Here is a 27254-nt window from a genome sequence, read left to right as displayed (position 1 = left end):
GCACCTTCATTTCGAAAAGGTAAGTGAATGTCACAAATAAATTCTACAGTTTGCAAGGAAAACCTAATCGCAAAAGTTTGTTCCGCAGAAAAATATTTTCCCTAAGTTATTTCAACATAAATACATCCAATCATTACAAAAAAAGAAAAATCCGAGAAAATAATCTCGGGCAAACGTTTCGTGTGCTGTTCTTCTTAACAACACCCCCCCTCATCTACAGTATTTTTTGACTCTTTTACATGAAAGCTCATATCAAAAAGACAAAAAACCCTGGGGACGAGGGTGCAGCACCCCCAAACATTTGATAAACCAGTCGAATGGTCCAACAGCAAAGAGTTTGCTATTGGTTTTCGAAGTTTAGGAATAAACAAATTCTCGATAACAATTTAGCTATAGAACATACTCTAAGATCATATACTAAAAATTTAACCAATCAAACCAAATAATTGTTTCTTAAAAAACAAAGATCTCACTGGACTTGACCTGATTACATTTTATTTCATTTTTTCGTATAAGACATTGATATAGATTATTAGGTCTGATGATCGCTCAGAGTGAAACTCGGAGTTATGTACATATTTAAATTTTTATCTTGTAAATAAACAAATGAATATTAGCTCTACACTTTTCGTATTGAGCACTCTTCCCATAGATTTCCAATTCCAGATATAAATACCAGTCCAGTTAGGGGCTGGTTACACGTACCCGAAGTAAAAGTTATACCAAAGTAAAATTCCAAGTCCAAATTTTTTTTAGGTTACACGTGCCGAATTGGACTCATTCTGGATAAAAACATGACCAAGGCTAGAGAAGATAAAAATTCTAGATGTATCCATATGTTCGAGTCTGTAATTTACATACATGCCGGAAAAATAGCCAGTTTGTTTTTTGCCGCCATCAGCTCGACTTTCGTGTAAGGCACTAAAGTCGAAACTCAACAGCCGTTCCGCAGCCCCTTTAAATTAACACTCCTAATTTGATGGCGCGCCACTAATTAACATTATTTAGGCCGAATTGTAAAATAAGGTTAGCCAATAAGATAACTTTGTGACACATTATCCAATTCTGATACTGTCTAAACTCTTCTATCATTATATACAAATTTTATAATTCATTACAACAACACACGCTCCACTGGCTGACATCGTGTCAGTTTTTAACTTGCTAAAATATCATCTACCAGGCTTAGGGTTGAAAATTCTTCCGTCAATACATCATTGGATTAAAAAAGTCCTGAGGCGGCTTCTGCATGTGATAAGAATGAATATTAGTTAAAATTGATACATAGAATTAGTACATATACTTCTTTATCTATCTTAGTAAAGAAATTTCTGCATCTTATTTTTGCGATTTTTGAGCACATTCGCAAAAAAAAGAAACAAAAGAAGGTGATTTATCCCCCCCCCCCTCTCAAAAAAAAGTCACGCACCTTCATTTCGAAAAGGTAAGTGAATGTCACAAATAAATTCTACAGTTTGCAAGGAAAACCTAATCGCAAAAGTTTGTTCCGCAGAAAAATATTTTCCCTAAGTTATTTCAACATAAATACATCCAATCATTACAAAAAAAGAAAAATCCGAGAAAATAATCTGGAAACCATAATTCTCCACCAAAAACTTTATCTGTAAAAAAATAACGTCCGTTATTTTAGGTCACTTAAATTGGGGTCAAATTTAAGGTGCTATATTTTCTTCTCTTTGTGCGCATTTGCACGCATTCTGTGTTCTCTTCCTTATAACTTACCCAGCGTCAATAGAAGGCTAAATTTGTTTAGATGTTGGCGCTAAAAGACCACTCGATCTTTGTTTTATTGATATCTGCGTTGAGTTTATCCCTTCAATATCTTCATCAGTAAATGGTTCAGCAATAATTGGTAAGTCCGTACTATCCGTCAAACTGCTTCTTCTTGAGCGTCGTGGAGAGGGAACCCGAGAAATCTCACTGCCCCAGGAGGAGCGTCTGACATCTTTAGATGTTGCAGCAAAAGTGTGTTTTGTTTGATATAAATGTTTGCAATTATTACAATATTGGATATTGTGTGTCTCAGAATTTTCTGAAGAATCTGTGGAACTTGTTTGATTGCAGTTTACACAATGCATATAATCAGTCTTCTGTGTTGGTTCCTGGTTAATTTCCTCTGAACTTGAGCATTCCTCAATCACTTCAGGCACACTTGCGATACTACTGCGCCTCGAGTCTCCACTGTACCGTCGTTGAAACAAAATTAAACTTCCCTTCAATTCGAATTGATGCTCATCATTGTCAGTTTCTGTTCCAGGACTCCACGAATGTCGCCGTTGATAATCCTCAGTTTTACAATTTGGCAACAGTTGATTGATCTTGTTGTTATTTAAATTTTCAGTAGAACGATCAAGCATAGTTAGAATGTTTGATTTAAGTAAAAATGGTCCAACATCTGGACATGAAGGAATTCTCGGTCGAAAATACGGAATCCCTAAACTCTCTGGGTACTTTTCATCGTATACTTTCAACGTTTTAGCTGGTGGTATACAATATCTTTTATCTTGTATGCTTGCCTGAGTCATTTTGAAGAAATTTTATATGTCGATATTCTCTAAATAGAAGACGTTAAATAACATTTAATTTTAGAAGAAGAAGAAGAAGAAGAAGAAGAAGAAGAAGAAGAAGAAGAAGAAGAAGAAGAAGAAGAAGAAGAAGAAGAAGAAGAAGAAGAAGAAGAAGAAGAAGAAGAAGAAGAAGAAGAAGAAGAAGAAGAAGAAGAAGAAGAAGAAGAAGAAGAAGAAGAAGAAGAAGAAGAAGAAGAAGAAGAAGAAGAAGAAGAAGAAGAAGAAGAAGAAGAAGAAGAAGAAGAAGAAGAAGAAGAAGAAGAAGAAGAAGAAGAAGAAGAAGTGCTACCTTGTTTATCATTAAAAATATTAACTATATTTTTATAGCTAAAACACATTCTTTTGCAATATATAAATCCTGAAGTTTCATTTTTTAACGACATTAGACATATGTTTTTTACTAACATCGTAAAACAGCTGGCAGGTAATACGCTTCATTTATGTTATAAAAAAAATTTACAATGCACGATATTTGTCCATTTCCTTATTAAAATTTTAAAGGTAATAAATTCCAAACTATATTTCTCTTCTTAAATTTTGTAATGTTTTAATATCTACGGAATACAGTGTGAAAAGAACATGTGTATTGGATACAAAGATTTATCCCAATCCAGTTACAAATGGCAATGTTTTGGTTGAACAATAGCTAAAAAAAGCTATTTCAAAAAAGAATAACAAATAAACCATACATTCGTTTTTTTCCTTTAAGATATGCATCAGGAAAATACTAAAAAAGCACAAATGATATACAAGATTTTTTATACAAGCTTTTTTATATCAGTAACTTTTTATAAGCTACATGAGGTTCAAATTCTTTAAAAATTGAAGCACCTGGTAACAATAGCCAGCTTGAAGTGAACACATAAATAAAAAGAAGAATAACAATTCCAAGACAAATTTTGTTCTAAAAGTTTTGCAAGTTGTAAGCAACAAACGTATTTAAAATGTGATTTTGATCACACGCTAACCTAAGTAAGTAAGCATACAACGTGCTCTTCACAAGTAAGCAGAAGACAAACAACAAGTAATTAAAGAGAGATATTACGCTTCGGAGAAAGGTTTGTGTTGCTTGTAAAAATACGTGTTTTATGGAAATAAATTGACACTTCGTTTTATTGAATAACTTAATCATCGTTCTCAGGTATGTTAACAAAATTTTCACACGCCATTTCATTCTCGTTCTACGTTTTTGTGAACTAATCTAACTCGGTATGTTCGCCATCTTTAGTTTTCAAGCAGGATATGTTGGAAGATACATACATAAATGTACATACATAAAAAACACAGGAGGAGAAGAGTTCTAAAAGTTTATTGATTTCTTCCGCACATTTAGCTCTGTAAAGTTCTTGTTGCATATAAAAATATGGTGATGAATTTCATCTCACTCAACCGAGAAACCTGACAAATAGGCTAGAAAACATTAATATTAGAAAGAAATTGACATATTAAGAAAGAAAATGTCAAAAAGAATATGACGCAGAAAACATAATTAATCAAGTTGCTATATGTTCATACAGGCTTTCCATTCTTGCAGCAAAGAAAGTTATTTTTCACATATAAAACTTTCTAAAATCAAAATCCCTACCTGGTTCCGGATAACAATAAATTGATGCTAAAGGCTGGGTCACCAAAAAAATTCTTGAATTTGTTATTCAACTTATGTGGAAAAATATATTTCCCAAAAGAGCTGAAAAACCAATTGCGTTTTGGAAAACCAGAAGAATATGTATTTATTATTAAAGAAAAAACACTTTAAAAGCGGGACGAAAAGAAACTATTCGCTTTGAATCATAATCTATTGACGGCGACACAATACCATACAAAACTTTTTTCTGTTTTTTCTGTTTTTTCTTTTTAATGTTTGTGTATATTTGAAGAATCATATCTCAATTTTAAAATGAAATCATAGCAAACAAGAAAAATATTGAATAAATGTGCAAATAAAAATGAAGGAGGAGAAAGGAAGAATTGATTTTTGAAATAAAAAAAATAGAAAAATTTTTGCACACAAATTAGCCAATCAAATTTGTGTATTCATAAATAAATAATTAAAGTGATGTGTAGAAACTGACTTCCAAATAAGCACGGGGGAAGATATGCCGCAGGAAACCTATTTTATTTAGTTAGATTTTTGAGAGATATAATCTGTCATTTTTTTCTAGGATGGACTACAAGGTGGTTCTAGAATATTCGAAACTCCCATGATGCACCCACTGGAACCTAATGTGACGATAGTTTGGAGTTTGTTAGTAAAAATCTGAAGAAACATCTCTTCATCTGATTTCTATAAACTATAGTACCGGAAGTAAAATTGTTATAACAATAATAATAACACTGACATAAAACAAAATAATATTTGTAGTACGTATTCCTCCTCGTCTCTGTTTCGAGCTACAATAAAACTTTGTGAACCCCGCGGTGCCCCTTAAACATCTTCGTTTTTTGCGGGAAAATGTTATACAGAGGAAGAAATTTAGTGATAAGTTTTTTATTTCCACATTTCGTACATTCAATACATTATAAAAAACACAACGCCTGTAACGAATTTTCCAAGTGTCTGAAATCTTTGCTGTGTTATCATAGGTTATTATCTGAATAGGACTAAAACTTGGATTTTGCGGTTGAGGAAAAAAATCCTAACCCTGTAACTTCTAAATGACCAACCTTTTTTCAGATTTATCTATTGCAAATAATAAGAACATATTGCATGTCCACCCGTTCGATACTTATATATAGATTTACCCACTCGAGGTAAAATATTGTCTTACCGAGAATCTGTTATTTAACAAACATGCCTACTACACCGTTTTGTAAGTAAAAAAAAAGACAACAAGAAATTATGTGCACTAAACATAACCCTTTTAAAACTATTTATTTTTCGTTTACAAAATTCCCGCCTTAATTTTTTTAAAATACTTCCAACCAATTAGCTATAGTAATTAAGTTTAAAACAAAAGAAATTAATGCATGAACAATCTAACGGATTGAAATATAATTGATCACTTTCATTGAATAACAGGGGTGGAAGATAAGGATATATCACAATTTTGAATCGTTCAAGCATTAACTTTTTAGTTTTTACTCAGCTGATTGTTTAAGAGTGTTCTAAAATTAATGATTCTGGAACTTTATAAACATCACCAAAAGCTTTGTATAGAAATATTGCTTTACCTCTAGAGAATAAATTCTGATATGCAACGAACTGGCATGGAATATCTGCTTATTATAACAAAGTATTGATTACATATGAAAATAATCAAAAAATTGCTTTCAGTGTTGTAGTTGGAAAATTCATGCAAGAAATTTAAAGAATCTTAATTCTTATTTCTTGTATTTTGAAGTGTACAAAGTGTCGGTCTTTACTTGACAATTCCTTCCATTGGAAAGCTAGATATTTACAGTCAGTATTATTTTTATCATCAACAACTTTCGACATTTAATAGCCAAGAAATGTAAGTTTGTTTGAAAGTTCATTTGATTTATCCACTTTCATAAGTTTACTTATCGTTAATATGTGCGCTTGTAGATCTAGGGACATGCGTATTATATTTCATTCAGAAGTCTCAGACGCATCGTCCTCTTCTTCTTTTAATCGATGGCAAGCACACTAAAGTGAAATGTCCATCTCCTATCTCTCATTATGCAACTACAAATATACCTTTAGCAACGATAGGTTTCCTCAAAAAGATGACGGCAGTGAAAAGCAAAATTATAAACCTGTTAGCTTCCTTCAAAGTTGGTCAAAAGCTCAATAGACACCTTCTTTATGTTTGGTAGATTTAGCCTCCGCTTGGCTGGTAAATAAGTATACTACCCAGTATGCACACACTCGAAGGCTTGAAAAGTGGAAGAGTGAACCTAATAAAAAAAGCTGATATTGGTGCAATTCGCATGAATCTTTTAAAGTTTTTTTTATTAATCACAAACTTTTTATTGCGACGATGCATGCCTATACTTTCGTTTTGGCTTTACTTTTTTTTCATTTCTATTGACAAACCACTTCTTGCGAACCACAATCGTAAACAGAAGTAATGAAGTAATGGAGTTCTTGTCCTTTTTTAAAACATGTAAAGAAGGATCAATCCTGCATCCGGCAGGTTCCAAAATCGCCAGGTGGACAGCGTTTAAATGTTTCCAATGGCATTCTCTAGCGCTCAAGAACAACGAATAAGTCACATTCGGGTACAAAAAAGTTCCGAAATTCAAGAAAAATGGTTGGACTCATGTCAGCCCAAATTAGCATGTTTCAAGAGTATGGATTTAACCAAATATCGTAATATCCCTACTACGATGTGAACATTTACAAGCTAAAAGTACGCGACGCTAAGATAGGAATAGCGAACTTCGAAATTAGCTATCTAATTTCATTATATTCTTTTCTTGATTGAAGCAAAAATTCATCTTTCAGTGGTGCCCTAGAGCTCTATTCTGAGTTCTCCTTTTTATTATTATTATATCAATGATTTATTCTTTTTTTGACTAATCATCTTGTAATTTTGCAGACAGCACTTCTGTTTGTATTTTCTGAATATACTTATGAATGTGAATGTACAAATTAATCCTCTACTTATAGAGGATTTGTTGTTTATCGTTTACAATTAATTTTAAGAAAATTAAAAATGAAATTATTTCGCAATAGAATTATAAACTAATTAATATATAGCTGATATTAAACATGTCAAAGATTTTTTATACGAGTTGTCTTATTATGGACGAAAATTTTCGTCAAAAGGTACCCTCTGCACGTTAAATATACGACAAATCGTACCGGTCTGAAATCAACAATAAACAGGATTTCATGTTAGAAAAATCTGTTCATCGTTGACTTTAAGGTCGGTAAAAATGTAAATGATTTCTATTAACAATAGACTATCCATGTCTCGCATATTTTAAAACTTCTTTCTCTCTAGAACACAAACTTTTGTCCACTTATTTCACCATTTTAGCTATTTTTCCCTCTTTATCTAGAACTTTCTTGATCACAATGTTTTCTAGCTCCCTGCAAGTCTGCTGTATTTTTTACTTACTTTCCATCCCTGACACCTAATTTCGCATTTTTAGATATAATTTATAATTTATCCATGACCTTTACATTTCATGAATGTACTTCTTCATCAAGTTCGTCTTTTGCAATCGGATTTTATTTATTTACAAATAGAATGTTCTTGAGTGATTTCATGGGATGCTGCTCTTCATCATGGCAAAGCTAACAGACAAATCTAATCGCCAAAGGGAAAGAAATGTTTTGGGCGCCATTTTGTTACTTTTGCTGTTGTTTTAAAAAAGCATTTGATCTAACATTCATAAAAAATCGCCTTCTATCGCAAATAATCCTATTGTTTTATTAACTTTTTAACAAAGTTAATTATTGTGGCAAGAAAGCTCACCAAGAAATGAACCATCAGGTGGCCCTTCAATAAAACAACAACCAAATCGAACATTTGTCTCTGCAAGCACTTTCTTACTTCCCAGATGGCGCTGTAAAAAGGCCGTTAATGAGAATTTTAAACATTCTTTGCATGTTTTGCAAAAGGATTTAGGAGATTTTGCGGTATATCAAAGAAAATAATATTGCGGAAAGATGCGTCGAAGAACTGTGAGATAATTCGCAATCATTATCAAATGTTGAATTAGAGATTTCTAAAATTAGAACAAGTGCCAATTCACTACAATATTTGATGACGCAGCAAACTCTATCCTACTGCTTTTTTACGCAATCGCTTTGTACTTGCATAGAAGAACTGGAAGCCAATTGGGTACATATATGCTTACCTATGTTTTGATGACGCAAATAACTGCCAAAATTATGAAAGATCACAGTTGAATTTTTTTCTACAAATATATCTTAATCCTCTGCTCAATTTATAGGATTTTTAAAATTGGGAAGGTGCTACAAATTGCGTTGTAACTGCATATTATATTATCAAAATATTAATAGAGGAGAATGTCAATTTATTTCAATTTATGTTTTTGATCATTAGGGTTACTCATAAGAAGTACGAAAATCTCACTCATGCCATAGTAATTGGTAAGGTCTTCTTCTCGTTATGCGGTTAAATTTAGCTTCTTCAAGGAGCATTCGGCTTTTAATCCTATCCTCTTTTCTTAATGTTTAAGTTACGTTAAGAGCTGTGGCGACATCTCCACTACAACTGATGCTTACTTTGGAAATCCAATGTTTTAATATAGACAAGGGGTATCTTGTAGTTAAGTGTGAAAGACATCTTCTTTTTACATGAGAGAAGTCTTGCTACGGATATCCAACAGCAAATAACTAGTCTAATAATAATTATCTCATCTAAACATGTCCGCTGACTTGAGTGTTAGCTTCATTAACTTGCCTTCCAATGAAAACCCCAAACCAAATACAATCGATGTATCAAAGAAGAGTCCATTTAAAAAGATTTCTATTAAGTTCAGACACATTCATGACGCTTTCAACCAAGGGAGTTTTTTAAGTCCCAGTACTACTTTGTTTCCAAGCAATTTTTACCTCCATAACTTTCTTTTTTATTTCTGCGATACACTAATAAACTCTGCTATATTGAAGCGTGAGATTGGCAGGGAGAAGGGGTACAAAAGTAATGTTGGTAAAGTTGTTCTGTCATTTTGTTAAATGCCAGTTGCGTGTCGTGTTTTTTGTCAGATTTGCACCATCTAACGTTTAATAACACAGTGATATACGCATAAATAAGGGAATAGAAAACAGAGGACAAAAATCTGCTATTATTTTGCTAAATTTGTGATTTGTGTCTCTTCACACAGTGTTCAAGCTTTTTTACTTTTAAAATTTGGTCCGCAGAATAGGAATGTGAAGTACAGTAGACTGATAAATAGCTTTCCAGAGTTGTTAATATTTAACAACAAAACTGATTTTGAAAGAAAATACATCGACTTTCCCTATGAATGTCTGTCGTTTAAGTAAAATATACACAAAAAGCGTAATAAAAAAGATTCATTGTCATACTGAGCAGTTCAACTTAATCTTGGTTTTACTCAAATCCAAATGAGCATTGTGCAACAACAAATCAGAAAAAAGATTTGGAAATAAAATAAGACAATATTTACATTCATTCATTAATTTGGATTGAAGAACTGAACTTTAAATTTGTAAACTCATATATACAATTCCATAAATCTTTATTTACATAAAAAAATAATTATTTTGAAGTAAATTTAGGCGGTAAATATATAGCAATAAAAAAAGAAAAAAATGAAAATACAAGGTACAAGCAATGTCCACAAATAGAATATTAAAAGAAGGTGAACAAAATGTAATTTAGAACTGACTTTACTGTTTCCAATTTCTCCAACACCTTTCGCAAATTAAATTTAAATGCAACAAAAATCGACTTTAGAGAAATAATTTTGCTTTAAACATAAAACTTTAAAAAACAAATTATCGAAAAAGAATGGATAAAAATATAACAATAAAACAAGATTCTCATCTCATATCCACACCCCTGTTAAATTTCAAGAGCTTATTAATATCTAGTTCCACAAGCTTTTTTAAATCAGCCGTGTCATTTGTCTCCTCGTCAGTAAATGGTTCAGCAATAATTGGTAAGTCCGTACTGTCCGTCAAACTGCTTCTTCTTGACCGTCTCGGAGAACTAGTTTGCGTACTCTCACCACCCCAGGAGGAGCGTCTCCCTTCTTTGTATGTGGAAGCAAAGTTATTTTTTGCTTGATACAAATGTTTGCATTTATAACAATATTGTATGTTATGTGTTTCAGTGTTCTCGAGTGAGCTGGTAGAACTTGAGCGACTGCAGTTCAAACAATGCATGTAATCGTAATCTTCAGTGGATTCATGACTCATTTCTTCATCACTTGAGCATTCTTCAATCACTTCAGGCACACTCGCTACGCTACTACGTCTTGACTCTCCACTTATTTTTCGTTGCAATATTAAGTTGGTCTTATTGTTTTCAATGTTTCTGTTTCTTGCATTTTCCGTGCCGACACTCCAAGAATGCCGACGTTGCACTTTATTACCGACTTTGTTTTCGGCGTTTAATTCTGCAAATGTTTCTTCACGTACTTTTGCTAGCGTATCTTCGAATTCTTGCAAAAAGTCGCGATTTATATATGACGGCAACACTGCTGGACACGACGGAATTCTTGGCCGATATGCCGTGTCCTCTGGAAATTTATCTTCGTATTTTTTTAGTCCCTTTGCTGGAGGTAAACAATACCTTTTATCTTGTATGGTCGATCGAGTCATTATTAAGATGATCGTAATGATTCAAAGCTCGTAACCAAATAGCTTTTAATCACTATTTTCTTATCTAAATAACAAAAAAAAGGTATTGAATAAAGCATCTAACAAATAAGCATAAAATTATTACCAATTTATGTTGCCTACATTCCTGTTGATTTCCGCCAGCGCCACGCGGGGCGGAATCTTTAAAATCGCCTGATGGAAGATAGATATCTATATAGATAGAGAGAGCACATAGCCTGAACGCTGCATAGTTAGTACTGGTACAGATACTGTGTACTCTCAATTTATTGCATGGCATGGTTTGCAGGCTAACAGAAATACTTAACCTCGTTTCTATTTTGCAATGCTCAAACCACCTATGACGCTATCAAAAAACCTTCGAACTGAAATATCATTATAATCGTTCTGCAAAATATTCAACGAAACAAGCACTCGGAATCAATACACCAAATAGACAACTAGATAGATACTGTACTTTTTATATCATATAATAACATCAGATCTCATCACACATATTGTACCTAGATTCAATCTCGTCTTAAATAGATTTCTACCATTTATTTATAAAAACGTATGTCAACAATAATAAGACATCACAATAGCTAACAAACAAGGCTAAAAAAACAATTCAAATGCTTGCAATACCTTTGAGGAGAGCAAGATCGAGTTTTTTCAGTGCAGGAGCAAATAAGATCTTGTTTACACTGGCATATTTTTATTTTACAACATCCAAAACAAACAGTCGCTGTTTTATTTGAGAAAAACACACTTCTAAATTTAAAACAAAGTTTATACTCTTTTGTAGAACTAATGTATGAACGCGACAATAAAAAATAAGAATAAATATAATAAATAAAGGTTTTAAAGAAGTAAAAAAAACAACAATTTGTGAAAAACATCTGCGGTGGTTTCTGTTTTGATCAAAAAACGTTATATATTTACGAAGACAAGTGTTTTTCACAAATAAATGGATTTTCTTGGATAAATCTTCTTCAAGGTAAACGCCATGCAAATTTAGCCGAAATCCTGCAATATACTTTGTTACACTAGATCCAGTTCCCTAGCAATACGTAATACGTGGTGTCGCTGTAAAAGACGTAAATATTCTTTTCAAACATTTTGAAATATAACTTAATGAAATGTTATATTATCCTCTTCACCATTTTATTCACCAAGGCAAGAAAAAGATAAAATAGAAGACTTTACTTAAAAACACAGTGTAAAATGGAGCTGAAGTTACTTCATTTTTCTCTGCATGGAAACGAAATACTTCTTAACAAAATATATAGCGTTTTTATTTTTTTTCTTTATTTTTCCTTCATTTTCTTTTCTATTTTTTCGTCGTGTTTATATTTATACTTTTGTCAGAAAAATGGAATAAAACAGAAAATTATAACTTTTCATCAAACTTCAGCTCCCACGCATTTCTTTTTGAATCAAATGAAAAATAATAAGAAAGAATATATATCTTTTACTTTCACACTTCTGCACAATGAAAACATTTCATCCATGATAAGAAGATAAAATAAACAATTAAATATAATGTCGCGTTTATTTTCCTCAATCACCCGGTATTCTTTGTCCAATCAGATCATGAATTTGTTGTCCAATCAGATCATGAATTTGCGGTCCAATCAGATCATGAATACCACCCCATAGTCATATATGCATGGCATTACGTACGTTGATATAGTTGAAATTTTCCACGCAACACCTGCATCATGCTTTTTACCTATCCTTCTTTTGTTGTACCAAAACAATTCCGCTTTCGAAGAGGAAGTTCAGATGTTATTTTTGTTAGTTCAATATATGGACGGAACAACCGAAAAGGAAAACATTACCCACTAATTAGGACATAGAAATTGTAGTTTCATGTTCCTTTGGTAAAATGTCAATCAGTTAAGAATTTGTAGTCTCAGTAGCATTGGCTTGTAATATCTTCCATCTGTTCTCTCTTCCATTATTTCTGTATTGCTCAACTATACGTAAGTGTAATTTTCACATCTTTTTATGTCTTTTTATTTCACAGATATCATTTAAACTACTCCCTCAAGTATTTTGTAAAGATTGTTCCTTCATAGATTGTCACCTGTCTCGATATGTCTCGATATGTCACATCAGCTGTTAAAAACATAATAGATTTGCACGCAGCTTAATTCTTTTAACAGATTATTCAAGTTAGTTTTGTACTTAAGCCATATCTTAAAATGTTTACTATTAAAACCACAAGGTCGAGTTTTCTCAACTTGCGCCCACGGTATGCGTGTGCTTCAGTTTAATCCGTGACGCACATGACAATTGCAAAGTGGGAAAATGTGAACATAAATTAGCAAAATATTTTTCTTGGATATCTTTTTCTAAGTGCTGCCCACTATATCGTCATATACTTGTTTCAAATCCTGTATACACTGGAGTGAGGCTAAAAACACTGGAGAACACTTTGTCTGCACGGTGTATATTTTTTTTAATTGAAAAAAGAATTTAATACTGAGTTCGGGTTATTTTTTCAGCCCTTTTTAAATAAATGTATAATTTAGAAAAGCAATAGCTGCCTAACATATTTCCACTAGGCTAAAAAGAATCATAAAAAAAGTGACACTCAATTAGACCTTACCACCATTAAGCATCACGAGACTTAAATTGGGCCAGGATAGCCTCTTTAATTCCTAATAGAGCTGTTATCAATGAGGGTCCTGCAAAATGGGTCCTAGTGCTACGGAAGGCGCGCCAGCACAACAGCCGCTCAACTAGATAACCGCCTATTTTCATGCTGAACGTTAAGCAGAAAGGATCGATTCACACTTTTATAGTCTCTGGCATGACTCGACCGGGATTTGAACCCAAGACCTTTCGCACTGCTCTACTACAAGGCCACGAGTCGGTCTAAAAACGAGATGTAACTTCTTTAAACTTCATTTGAACTTGGATTAAAACATAAGTGTATTCTTATCTACGTATCCAAGCAACTTCAGCGGGTTTATATACCTGTATTGGTTAGCACCCTAAGCAGACACCAGAAGTTTGTGTGTTGCGTTAATCTTGCAATGAAAATGAAGTTAAATAACTGTTTATTCTTTGTGAAAGTCATGGATTTAAAAGTATAACGTAAGATCAATGGGAGAAATAATAATAAGTATACCAAACCTGAACGTCAACTTCCCAGATGATGGATTAGCTGGTCATTAAACTCAAATATACAGATTTAGCTATATATTCAGAAAATATTATTATATTACTGTACTGCTATTAGACTTTCTCAAGCTATCTGAAATCATGAAACTGCTTTTAAATTGCTGCATCCAAACAAAATTGTTTTAAAACAACTTTCAGCAATGTTTAGCTCACATGACTTCTTGAGATAAGAAAAATAAGGAACTGAGAGATCGAAAGTAAGAAAAAGATGAATAACAGATAAACGATTAATAGGGAAAATTTAAGAGTGTCAGTATAAAGAGTAACCTTTTTTTCCACCAATAAATAATCATTTAAAACAGCAGCAATTCGCTTTCACGTCTTGTTTATCTGTGTATTTATCCATTAAGTTAAATAAGTCAGTACCACTCATAAGTAATGCGAAAAACCTTTCAACATCACAGAGAAGCGAATCAAGAAGCGTTAAAACTTGATCTGTCATCTCCTAATAACCATTTCCATAATCCCTGTCAAGTGATCAATAGCTTACGTCAGCTTACACATAAAACACAAACATGAATTTGAGAAAAAATACAAAAAAAAATATTAAACACGTGGTATATCAAAAAATTTTATGTTACTACATGCAATAGTTACTTTCAAATTAAAAACAACGAAATGTTACTGCCATAAAAAGTTTGACTTGAAAAAAAACTTTCCCACTTCATCCAGTTTTTTTCAGTTTTAAAAAATATTATTCCTTTTAAAAATAAATTTGTTTAAATCATGTTCAAACAGCACGATCTATTTCCCTTTTTTTATTATGCTCGATTACTATACCAAAATTAGTTTTTAATTGCATTGATGATTCTCCAATTAGGTTTATTGTGTACGTCTCATTGCAGGAAGCCTTACTATTGATAACCAAAAGTGTAATTACAAGCACAAACATCATTCCTTATTTTAGAACAACAAGTAGTACTAGCCGTAAATCTGTTAAAACGCGACTTCAACCATGGGAAGTCTACTAGGAATTCGTTTGTAGCTACTTTTAGCTACCAACATCGCATAGATTGCTGCGCACATTTCACTGAAAATCCGCAAAAGTTCTACTTACATTGTACTTACATTATCTTTCCCTTCTCTTATCAATTAAAAGGGAATATAAGTTCTTAGACGTTTGTTCACAAAAATCCATATTAATTAGCTTACAGCGACTGTGCAGTAATACTGATGATGATTGACAGTTAAAATTTGTTAGATAAAAATCCTCGAGACTATTTAGATCAGTGCACAAACCGTTAATCAAGAACTAACTGTTTTAACCAATCTAACACAATATCTATGCTCTACCCTCTAAGACTTATTCGATTGTATAATTCTAAATTTGTGTGTTTATATATGTGCATCTAAAGTTGAACAAATAGAAAGTTGATTGATTGTAGCATTCTACGTCTCTAAATGACATTATGATAACCAAATTGCAGATGGAAATTGCTTAAGAAGCTTTTCCTTAAAACAAGGTTAACCTGATATTTTTGCAAGTTATGCCAACATTGCTTTCAAATCAATGCACTGAGACGCTTGATGATGATGTTGGAAGGAATTCATTTAATTCCATTCAACTTTAATTCTTCCGGGGTTGCGAAAAATGTGTAAGTAAGTGAAGATGGGAATCACCATGTGTAGATGTTACAAAAGAATAGAACAAAATAAGGAAGTATTAATAATAAAGATAAAAAAAAATCCCAGATAATATACAATCAATAAAGGCTTTACTTCAACAAAAGATCTAAAGCCAATCAAAGTAAAAAAAAAAGACTTGAAGGTTTTTTAACAGTTTTATCCTATGCTTTTACGCTGCAATCAATCCTTTTATATTTTTTTATTTTTTTTTATTTACAAAAAGTTATAAGTCAAAAACTTACATTTATCTGTGGTATATTCGTAGACAAGATGTGACACACACTGATACAATCTGCGTCAACTGAAATCTGTTCTTGACAAATCATTTATTATTTTAATTAACACAACGATGGATATCAAATTAAAAAATTAAGAACAATTTAAAGTATTTAAGGAATACAAAGCCATTCTAAAAATCTCTCATTAACGAATGTAATGATGTACATATGCTCTATGATTGCACGTAATTGAAATGAATTGGTGTAAATATCCACGAAAATTAGAGTAGCTAAAACTGTTTTAAAAGTATTGGGAAAGTTATAAACACAAATGAAATTATAATCTAACCGATGTATGCTTCTTTATAAGCAACACAAAATTTTGGCCGAAGCTGATTGTTCTTCACATATCGTTTTGTTTCTTGAAGATTTTATCCATGTGTAGCTTACAAAAAAAAACGTGTAATAAGTTTAATTTGTATTATTTTAGTTGTAACTGTTACCTGAAAACAAACATCAAATCTGCAGACCGGAATGCTGCGCAACTGTGTGTAATAGTTTCACAAAAATGTAATATGATATTTGTATTGTAGTTATATTACAACAGACAGATGAACCAACCAGCTAGAAATGACACAAAGTTTAATTTAAAACTCACATCATAACTCGACATTTGCTAGCATCTATTTGCCCACGAAAAAGAGCGTATTTGTCACAGCTTACGTTTTCTTGATCTCAATGTTAAAACACTGTGATCAAATACAGCTAGCTACCTTTCTCGTATGACACCTTATGTTTATACATCTTCTTTTAGCTGGCTAGAAATAAAGTTTGTAGCTATTGTACAAAACGAAAAATAATTTCATGGACTCGCTAATATGTTCTCCTTCGAGCATTAAGATGTAGCTATCAAGACTATTTTGTAATCGCTTCAGTAAAAAAAGAAAACTCCGCTAAGAAGGAGATAAAAGAAGGAGATAAAAATAGAGTCGTCGCCAAAACAATAATTCCAAAACAAAACAAACAAAAAAATCTTTCTGTAACATTATATGAACAATTTTGTAGTTTTATATACCTTCTCGTTTATATGAGGATTCGTTCCATTAACATACGCATATTTCACTAACGCTTCACAAATAAATACCAAATGACTAATTCTATACACTTGTAAACATAAAAAGTTGCTTTGATTGATTTATTTATCTAGCTGAAGTGTCTCGTTTTTATGCCAAAGTGCATGCAAGTAAAACTAACACAGTTTTTTAGCAGTTAAAGCTAAATGTTATACACTCAAAACCAATTAATGTTTTACCTCTCCACCGCAGGGTTGATATTAACTTGATGTGAAAAAACACATAAAGGGAGTTTTTGTACAAATATTTAGCTCTCAACCGCCCAAATTAGATGCCAATTCATTTCAATGGTCCCAAATAACTCTTTGTCGTTCTCAAATCCGAAATAGAAATTCAGTGTTGAGAACGTTTACTCCAAGACTTAATTTTGCCACCTATAAATTTATTTACACTCGTGTCCAATACATCCTGCTTAGATAACCAACACTTCTTTTTATCACGTCACATTTCGTGTAAAAAATCAAAATGTACATAACACAAAAGACACGTTTTTGTAACGTCGTTTCCAAGAAGTGTCGCCATTATGTTGAGCTTTCAGACAAAAGATCGTTATGTTTATTTAATTTTTCAACTTCGGTTTACGTCGTAAACGAAAACCGATTCCAATCTTGATATTTTCGGTTCTGTTACACCATGGTTAAACTGTTTCATTCTTCTTGTTGTTGAGCTTGTCAGGTGTGTGCATTTTTAGTTCTATGTTTACCTTTTGCAAGCATGCATAACTTTCATTTAAAAGCTTACAAGAGGAGGGAGTCTCAACTAGGTATTTTAAACATTTGGTTAAAAGACGAACATATTGATGTAAAAGTAACCCAAAAAATTGAAGTTGGGTACTGTTTTATCGACAGAAGGCGCGGGAAATAATTAAGCCGTCTTTTTTCGCACCCACATAAAATAGACATTATTTGTAAAAATTTCTAAATGCGGTTTATTTTAAGTACAGGGCAAGACTGGAGGTTAAAGTTTAAAATATGTCGCCATTTTGGTTGTCTGAAATTATATATTGGAGTGATAACTAGTTACCAATCTCTTTTGGTGAGGCGCTTTAATGTATTAGAAAAACAAATATTGGACGTAAATAGTGATGAGATTCAGCCTTCTTTGATCACATTTATGTTCTGGGATGGAGTTATCATGACGTCATCGAAGAAAAAACACAATGGGAAAATTAACTCTTTATAAAGTCAAAAAAGCTACATACGACGCATAACGGAGATGTTGAAATAAAAGAAGCCTTGTGATAATACATTTCAAAGAATGACAAGTTAGTCATATAAATTGTTAACAAGACATAATTGATAGCCTTAGTATGTCTCTTTTACGAGATTAGTTGCTAGGTGATATTACAGAAATACCACTTCTATGCTTTCTGTGTAACTTTTACTTAACCTCGTAAACCGACAATAATTTTGCCCTGAGTTTTAGTAAAACTTTAAACGAGCAAAACAAAACCTGTCTTGGATTATGGGAAATAAAACTGGGTACGAGTTTGGTCAGTAGTTATATATTTAACTACAAGCAACCACTATATAATTTTTTCTAATGAAAACTTTATTGATGTGTCAATTTGTCTGTCTAAATGACGAATTAGAAGCTTGCTGTCAGTAATTCAAATCATTTTCTGTGACACGTTCACTACGGCGGTAGCTTCTCTCTCGACTGCTTGTCACTTCTGCCAATTAAATGTTTTTATAGAAAACGCGATCTTATAAATTATGACGTTGGATTGATAGGTACTTTCAACTGGTAACTCCTAAAATGCTCAAAAAATCGTGATATTTTACTAAATTGACAGCGCATTTACTGAAAGAAAAAGTGTCATGCTCCATAGTAAGAAATATTAAGTCTTTAACCAAATAGTATATTTGATTTTCGTTTAAAACACACCTGTTACTAATTAAATCCTATTTAGGTCGAGTTTTATTAAGGAAAACCTGAGGGAGCTGAAAAAGGCTACTCTACTCTCCAAAATGAGGAGGGAGATATGAATTTCGCATTTTCACAAAATTTTGCAGAGATGTTTCTTAGCATATAAGACAAAAACTTGGATGAAAAAATTTGGATGACGTCATTCACTCGAAGAAAAAGAGGGAGACAGACTAGACACTTGTTCACAGAAAGGGTGGGGGAAGAAGAGGCGCTCATTGTAATTTATGTTGACATGACCGTTCATTCAAGCATGCATGTAATTTACATTCAAAGACATAATTTCGCCACCTTTAAATTTATTTAAACTCGTGTCAAAGGCATCATGCTTAAATAACCAACACTTCATTTTATCACGGCACATTTCGTGTGAAAATCAAAAATGTACGTAATTGCTTTTGACTTTATTTTAAACTCAGTGAGAACACTGTATGACAATAAAACCTGGGAAAGATGCTGATGTATTTATATTACATACTGCGGCAATGTCAAATTTGCAAGTGTGCCGGGCTTAAGTTAATTTTTAAAGTTCTTCATATTAAATTAATTTTCTTGATTTTAAAGCAACTGAATTTTCCGAACATCAATTTCAGTGCTTCCCGATGTTTGGCAGAAGAAACATGTACTTGTGAGCATAAGAAAATAAACCAATTATATTAATCTAGAAATTATTGTGGCAAGCCTTTCCAAATACCTTACCAGCACAAACTTTTTGCACCTGTTTCCATCGGGTGAATTTTCTTTTGCTTTTCAGTACTAATGATATAAAACACAGGATGTTTAGCTAATTGAAATCTATCATAATCAAGTACCATGTTGCATTCTTCGAAATGCTTAAAGTGATTGGTAAACATTTCGAAATATGTAAACAATGTTATCAAAATATTTTAATCCCATTGGAACGCTCATTGTGGTTTGCAAATAATTCATAACACAAAATAGGAATTAAATACAAATCAAGGACCGGAAATAGTTCGTGTTTCCGTTAGATAAACACAAGAATTCGTTTGCGGTTCGAAGAAGCTGAGAAAAACACATAGAAGGAAACAATGAAAACAAATAGAGAAGACGATCATATTGTGAAATTGCATGTTCTCTTATAAAAGAATAGATTATTATCCGCTAATTTCACAATTATTATTGCTTTTAAAAAGGATTGATCTTAAGTGCATGTAAAAAAATTTCTTCATTCCCAGTGTCATCCCAGTTCGAGTTACAATTGATATCGACGATGACGAAAGATGTTGAAGACGATAGATTAGCAGAATATAATACCTCGTCTAAATAACACTCAAAAAGTATTGGATACGAGCCTTAAAATAATACAAAGAGATATGTTTAAAATAAAAATTTGAGACTTGACTAACACATACCTACAACATCATTCTATATTAAGTATCTTTGAGCAACATCTTTCCCTAGACTTCTTCTCAATTCCCTCTTTCTCTAGTAAAGCACAGATAGCGGTTGCCAACACAAAGAAAACAACGTTAGTTGAGTATACTAACCACATAAACGTCAGAAAGTCATTAAACTTTTCAAGACTGTACTGTTCACAGCAATGCGACTGATTCAAGTGTATTCATGAAAACATCAAGTTGTAATCGAGATGGGGTTGAATCAAAATTCTTTATAGAGGTATTACGTATTCTGCTGCTAATAACGTGCTTTTGTTACATGGGACCTACAAATTTATTTTTTTTCTAAAAAATATGTATGTTAACGGAAAGAAACCATTGGACCTTATTTTCAAAATATATATTTCAAAGTCGGTTTTAAGACACGAAAGTTTTCGGAGGTGACGAAAATTTAAGTCGACGAGAGAAGTTACAGGCGATGAAATAAATTTTTTTTTTTTTGCATCAATGAAGTAAGAATTTAAAAATTGTAAAACACGAGAAATTTTAATAAAAATTCAGAAAGTTCAAAATTGAGGTCGAAAATGAATTAGTTTACTTTGTTTGAGCTGACAAATCACGAAGTCGGTGCAAGATGACAGAGATTGTAATACTGTTTAAATAAAAAACATAAAAGAAATAAAGTTTCAGAAAAATAAAACCGCCTGAAGGACGCGTTTAAAACGTAAATATTAGCAAGGATGGTAAGACACAATGCAAGGAGATTATAAGAAAAACCTCTTTGATTTAGCGCGCAATAAAAGGCGTTATAAGAAGACATACAGAGGATAAAATAATTTCAGGGAGCTAATGTGTTTCTAAAAACGTCATAATGTTGTGTCACATAATAGTATTAACCCCACCGTCAGCTCTTATTAAAACCACAGGGAACATCAGAAAATATCCAGTTGGTGCATTACAACATAAAGGGATTTGCCACAAGTAATTTTGGACTCTTCCGCCGACTATTAATTAATAAAGCAAAGCAAAGTGGATGTTAAGAAGTACTATAAAACTTTTATTATGCATAAACGCATTCTATTCCTATTTCTCCTCGCTTAATCAACTTAAGAAATTTGAAGCTGCTTAATTATGGGCAAGGGTAAGACAGACCCGGTAAGAGCAAAATGTTCTCAGTCTACTTTAAGAAAAAAAGCAAATTAAGAGGGACTCTCAATTAAATTTTGTTTTTTGTTTTTGTCTTGAAACTTTTCTTTTTTACTGCACTGATGACGAAATAGGAGATTTCTGAACATTTTAGTGCAAAATTTAAAGATAAAAAGCCCACAAAAATTTAAAATTCTACACCTCCGTTCTTTAGGGGTAAACACAATTTTAAAAATAGAGATATTAGTCATTGGTTAAAATTTTATATGCGTTATTTGCAAGTTGCATCATGTTAAGTCCTTTCTTTCAATATACTCTACTCGAAGTTTTATTTCGTTGTTATTTTTGTCTGATATATCGATTGAGATAAGTAGTCTTGTGAATAGTCTGTTGGCCTGAAGCAACAAGTCTTCTATTGGGATGATATATATTGTTGTATTTTGTTGCCAGGTACACTACTCTGGTTTCACTGTTTCTTTTCTGTTTGATGAATAAAATGTCCAATGTCAATAATTCCTTTTACTTGTAAATTTGAAGAAGCGTGAATTTTCTGAAGTATCATGTATCATGGTACAGTTGACTCTCCCTAATTTGAATTCCCACGGGGATAAATTTTTGTTCGAATTATAAACATATTTGAATTATAGAAAATCTCTTTAATTCGAACTTTTAGCTTCGGAGAGTGAAAATGTAAATTTCAGAAAGAAATTACGGTAAATTCAAAATCAAGAAATCAAGTTCACACAAAAAAGAAATTCTATTTGAAAAACTGTTAAATATTTGATTGTTTTACATTGGAGAGACGATCTCTTTCGACAATAGGAGTTGCATCACCAAGTGCTTTTCTCAGGGCGACACCAAAAGTGGCGTAATGTGAATTTGTGAAAGCCCTGTTTACACACTTAAATCCGAATTAAGGAGAGAATCGTGTTGAAGGGACTGGAAAACCGTTTGAATTAGAGAGAATCGTAGAAAGCTTTCTATCAGAGTTTCTTAAGGAAAATTGACGGTGACTGAGCAATCGAAGTTGTTATCTCCTTTTTTTAACCAGGTAAAGCAATTGGTGTTGGGAGTTGCCATGGGGATTTTGTCTTTTACTTTATATTATAGTCTTAGAAAAGAGTGGAAGGAAGTTTCTTTATGAGTTTAAGCTAAATATCAAAAACTGCATTTTTTGATTGCAGAGCGTGTTAAGGCCTGGAAACCACTGTTAAAGTTACAAACACTTCTGCTCAAATTTCCTGACGTCAAACAGTTGTCTTGGCCTGTACCGCATCCCTCCTGTCATCCGATACGGAGACGAAACAAAGAAGCTCGAAGATTTATTGAAAGAATATTCACAACAGAAAACAAATGAGGATATGAACTATGTAGCTAAACTCGAAGCTTATCTAGTATGAATTTATATGTCACATGTTGCGAGTTGCTACTGCCATAATTGGCAACTTTGATTTTTCTCGTGCCCTGTAAATACAGTGATATAAATTTCACGTGGTATTCTCATTCAGTAAAATTAGCGTACTGAACTAAATTATTACTTTATAAGAACATATAAGTATACCAGCTTCAGATTTTGCAGAAAATTAAGACCGATTGCACACTTAAATCTAACAACCTCCTGATTCTAAATTTTGTCATAAATAAGAACAATCCAGAAAACAAATTTTCGTTAGTGTAATAAGAAAAGCTAGCCTCATTTCAAATTTAATTTGTTAAACGTCTGATTTGTGCTTAGAAAATGCAGACCACCAACAAGTTCAAAACAATCTCTTTGCGTCACAGTTCAACAGTAGGCTGTTAAACTTAAGGATAACAGAAAAATGCTTAATCTCCCATTCATTCCGTTCACTAACTGTGAGATATGGCATGTGTAATCCAAACTCGTTCTGGACTTTTTGTCTACCATCAGCGCTGCGCTTATTGTCTCGCCTTCCGATATGCATAAAGTATCACAGGTCTTGAGATTAAGGTTATGTTTAATCCAAATTTTTTTCCACTAATAAACCTACCATAACAACTATTAGGTCTACCCCACGCCATTGTTCCCAAAGATATTGCCTCTTCTTTTTGATAGAAGAAGAAGACCATCTCTCTTCGTTTGCTTATCGGTAAAAATCGTCGGTGAAAAGTGTCGAAATCACTTAACTTGAGAGAGACTTTGACATCACCAGGTGCAGCTCCGTTTGACAACTGCTTACTTACTCTATCAGCGTACCAGGTGTTACGCTTATGTGAAATGAATGTTTTGGCAGACTGATTGATGCTGATGTCTAAGGGTTGGAACATATTCGTGACATTATTCATAACGACGAAAGCTCTTGACGAGAGTGATTTTGAAATAGAAAGTACTAGTACTGAGGCACTAGAAAGTAGAAAGCGAAGAATGTCTTGAAAATGAAGAAAAACACTTGTATTATTATTGATTAGCATTTATTTTGTCAAATATAAGTAAAAAAACTAAAGAACTGTTTTCTTCTGAAAGAGGGTTAAAACTTTTCGTCGTCGTCGATCACTTTTTCAGAAAAATTTCGTCACTTTTCACCGGCGAAATTTTATAACCGACGAAAAATTCCGACTGACGAAATTTTAACCGATAAAGTAGTTCGCTGTTTGTTTTTCTAACCTTACCCTAGCCAGAAGATCCAACATACTTATTCTCACCTCCAGAAAATCGGAGGAGTTAAGGTGGGGAGAAATTACGCTGGGTTTAAAAAAAATTCTTCCGCAGTCAGAATATTTATTGCGTTTATTGTTTGGTTAATTCTATTTTTCAATCCTTTGTTTTGAGCGTGAACATAATTAACTCTTATATTATTTAAGAGGGTAAGATGTGACCACGCCGACTTTGTGCTTATTGGTTGATTGTATTCGTGGTTTGCTATGAGGTGGATTTGAATTTTTGGGGTTTTGCTCTGACAGTGATATGCTTTGAGCTTTCGTTTGAGGGAAACTAAGTTTGATATTCTCGAAAAAATTTAATTATCTAGGCTTACCCTTTTTCATATCCGAAAAACTTTTTGTTTCACTTGCGAGTCGAGATAGTTTGCGAGTTTACAGCTAAAACACTGTAAATTTTTATGTTGCGAAAAGAAAGAAGCCTAACAATATTCATTAGGTCCAATACAACACACACAAGCATTTCAAAACATGCATTTTTGCTGACATTTTTTATGCCCCCACAATCCCAGAGTTATGTTAGAATCAAGCTTACCAGGACGATTATTTTATAAGAACAATTTTGTAAGAACGTGAGCATCAAATTTTGTTGAGAAAAATAAGATAGAAATAAGAACAATGAAGGTTCCAATCTATGGTTGCAAAATATTTCTAGTCTAAAGTAAAAACAAACCAACATATAAATTCTCTGTGAAGCTAATGATGATTGTTTTTGCTTTTGACTGTTTTTCTCCCACCAAAAAAAAACTACAGCAAGATTGTATTCATACTGGCGAGGTTGGTCAAGAACACAAATATGGAGCTGCGTCTGGAACAAAAATACCTAAGTTTCTCATTTTCAGGTCAATTGCAATCGGAACAACGTTGGATTTTCTCAAAAACAATTTCGACAAAAAGTTCCATCAATAAGAATAAAGGAGGTCTAAATTCTAAGGTTGTTTTCTTGTTATTAAGAACACTAGTCGTTAGCCCGTGGAAAAATCCATGGTTTTGCCCATCCTTTTTATACCGCATTGCGTGCGCCTCGCTACTCGCGTAGCTAAGTTACCATTTTGCGTGACAGACAGAAAAAAAGACGAATACGGGTATTTTAATATCGCACAAATCAGGATCTTCCAATATTTTAAATGAAACAAAATGAAGATTTAAATAAAATTATCTATTACCTCAACATTCAAGTACTACATTTACCACTTTTTCAATCACGATATCTGTTTTATAAAAATTCTAAGCCACCGAAAACTTTTCAAACTAATTTTATTCTTCTAATATCTACTTTTTATATCAACGTTTGTTTACCATCGCGTTTTTTGAGACAAGATTACGGATGCACAGAAAAACAGCTTGAAAGAAGACAAGCAAACATACATCACAATAACGAAAAGTAAATTCTAAATCTTCACTAAGCTTTTATTTTTTGTCAGTGGCGACCGAATGTTTACCAACTGTGAAGTTAAATTTGCTTTGCATTTTCATGATTTTATTCGTCCGCAGGCCTATTTGATGTTAACGACACCATATCCTTTGCTCTCAAACGTGTTGGTCTCGATCTTTTTTTATCTGAAACTAATCCTACAAGCGTTTGTTCTAAGAAGATATATAAATATAATGTCCTCTCGCTCAATAATCATATCAAAAATTAAACATAGGTTTTGCATCGACTCTGTGCAGTGGTCGAGGCTTTTTACTAAGCTCATCCCCAAGATCTTTTGGCCCCTGAGCCATTATTACAGAGTGACCAACTTTTCGCCGCTATCAACTTCATCAACAAGGCAAAATGATCTGGGAACAAGATTGCTTTATTGCTTGTTATCACACGACGTCATCACTGATCGTGCCAATGTCGTTAAATTTTGTCATATCATCTTAAGGTTTGGTCTCTTTTCGATAGTCACACGCACCAAACCATACCACCTATTCGCTAATTGCATATTTCCTGGTCTTAATGGTTTAAGCAATTTCTTTTTATATGTCGACATGTTGTTCCAGCGTGGTAACAGACACTGCTGACGAAGTCAAAAAGGGAGTGACGTTAGGGGGAGCAAGAAAAACAAAAAGCGAGACAAGAATTTGATTAGTTTCTTCTACTGTGAAAAAAATAGCAGCTAAAGTCTTTAGAGTTCCAATAAATAAAACTCTCTTATGACCTAAAAAGGTTAACTATATTTTTAAAACGATAGATTATAGCTGTTATTAGATCAGCTTATATTTAGTTTTGGTTTCAAGTGGTCGTGATCTACTGCGTAGTAGAATTCTACTGGGCAGTAGGTCATTAACTACCGCGCAGTAAAATATAGGGCATAAGAAGAATATACAGCCAGCGTAAAAAAAGGACAATCCCAAAGAAAGAAACAGCCATTTTATTCGGTCCGGTGCGAAAATTCCAGTTAAGTATAATCTCCAAAAGCAGACATTTTTTTATTCATCTACTTAAAACTTATTTACATCTTCGTTGTCATCATTTAAATATATTAATTCTGCTTTTCTTCCACTTTCGAATACAGAGACAGATGACAGTGGAGATATTCAAATAATAGTAATAATAATAATAATAATAATAATAATAATAATAAACAAACGAAAAAGTTACGTCAAAGAGTATCAGCGTAAGAAGACTACACAAGGACCTACATTAAAATGCCCGTCTACGTCAGTCTGTCTCTCATGCAATTAGCGAGATGTTTGCAATGCTGTATGAAAAATTGAATTATCGACCAGTAGTGAAATGATCTAGTAATTTATAATGTTGGCAAAAATATTAAGACAAAGGCATTTGCCCCCTCATTTTTAAAATATGAATAAAACTGTCAAACAGTCAATGCTCTGCAGCCGGCAGGCCGCAAAGTTGCTACTTTTGCACACACGTAGGCCAGGCAGACAGCCTTCGAAAGTTGCTAGTCACGTTCTCTAGCACGCCAGCACACCGAAATAATTTACGTCAGGGCCCACGAAATTCGTGAAAATCTGCCATGCTGACGTCAGCAACAATTACATTTTAGGAGTTTAGACTTAACCAAATATCCGAAGTGCTAAGACCACTCTGCACATTGACTATTGAACTTAGACACGTTCAAGATGCGTGAGTCTAATATAAAAATAGCCTACACAATTACTTGTGGTGGCAAACTGCGAGATTGCGTGTCTTGCCATTTTACCAGGATTGT

At 32.9% G+C, this 27254-nt stretch overlaps 2 protein-coding genes across 3 annotated transcripts; both read right to left on the bottom strand.

Moving 5' to 3' along the window:
• Window positions 1-1243: 1243 nt before the first annotated feature.
• Window positions 1244-4427, bottom strand: LOC130649230 (uncharacterized). Its single transcript, XM_057455482.1, has 2 exons — window positions 4174-4427; window positions 1244-2575 (listed from the first exon to the last, which is right to left on the bottom strand). The coding sequence occupies exon 2, from the start codon at window positions 2544-2546 to the stop codon at window positions 1761-1763; it is 786 nt and encodes a 261-aa protein (XP_057311465.1). The 5' UTR covers window positions 2547-2575; window positions 4174-4427; the 3' UTR covers window positions 1244-1760.
• Window positions 4428-9494: 5067 nt separating this feature from the next.
• LOC130648391 (uncharacterized) lies at window positions 9495-27172 on the bottom strand. 2 transcript variants are annotated; one of them, XM_057454437.1, is made up of 2 exons: window positions 25257-27172; window positions 9495-10879 (listed from the first exon to the last, which is right to left on the bottom strand). In XM_057454437.1, exon 2 carries the CDS (start codon window positions 10813-10815, stop codon window positions 10033-10035), a length of 783 nt encoding a protein of 260 aa, XP_057310420.1. In that variant the 5' UTR covers window positions 10816-10879; window positions 25257-27172; the 3' UTR covers window positions 9495-10032. The 2 variants fall into 2 exon arrangements, with proteins under 2 accessions (XP_057310420.1, XP_057310421.1); XM_057454438.1 differs by lacking the exon at window positions 25257-27172 and adding an exon at window positions 11461-17630.
• Window positions 27173-27254: the final 82 nt, after the last annotated feature.

Source organism: Hydractinia symbiolongicarpus, chromosome 7, assembly GCF_029227915.1.
Source record: "Hydractinia symbiolongicarpus strain clone_291-10 chromosome 7, HSymV2.1, whole genome shotgun sequence".
Lineage (NCBI taxonomy): Eukaryota > Metazoa > Cnidaria > Hydrozoa > Anthoathecata > Hydractiniidae > Hydractinia > Hydractinia symbiolongicarpus.
Note: the sequence above shows the minus strand (reverse complement) of the source record. Positions and strands in the feature narration are given on the sequence as shown.

What these genes read in the sequence shown, in the direction of transcription:
- LOC130649230 (XM_057455482.1), bottom strand. Translation starts at nt 2,546, where the DNA reads ATGACTCAGGCAAGCATACAAGATAAAAGATATTGTATACCACCAGCT.
- LOC130648391 (XM_057454437.1), bottom strand. Translation starts at nt 10,815, where the DNA reads ATGACTCGATCGACCATACAAGATAAAAGGTATTGTTTACCTCCAGCA.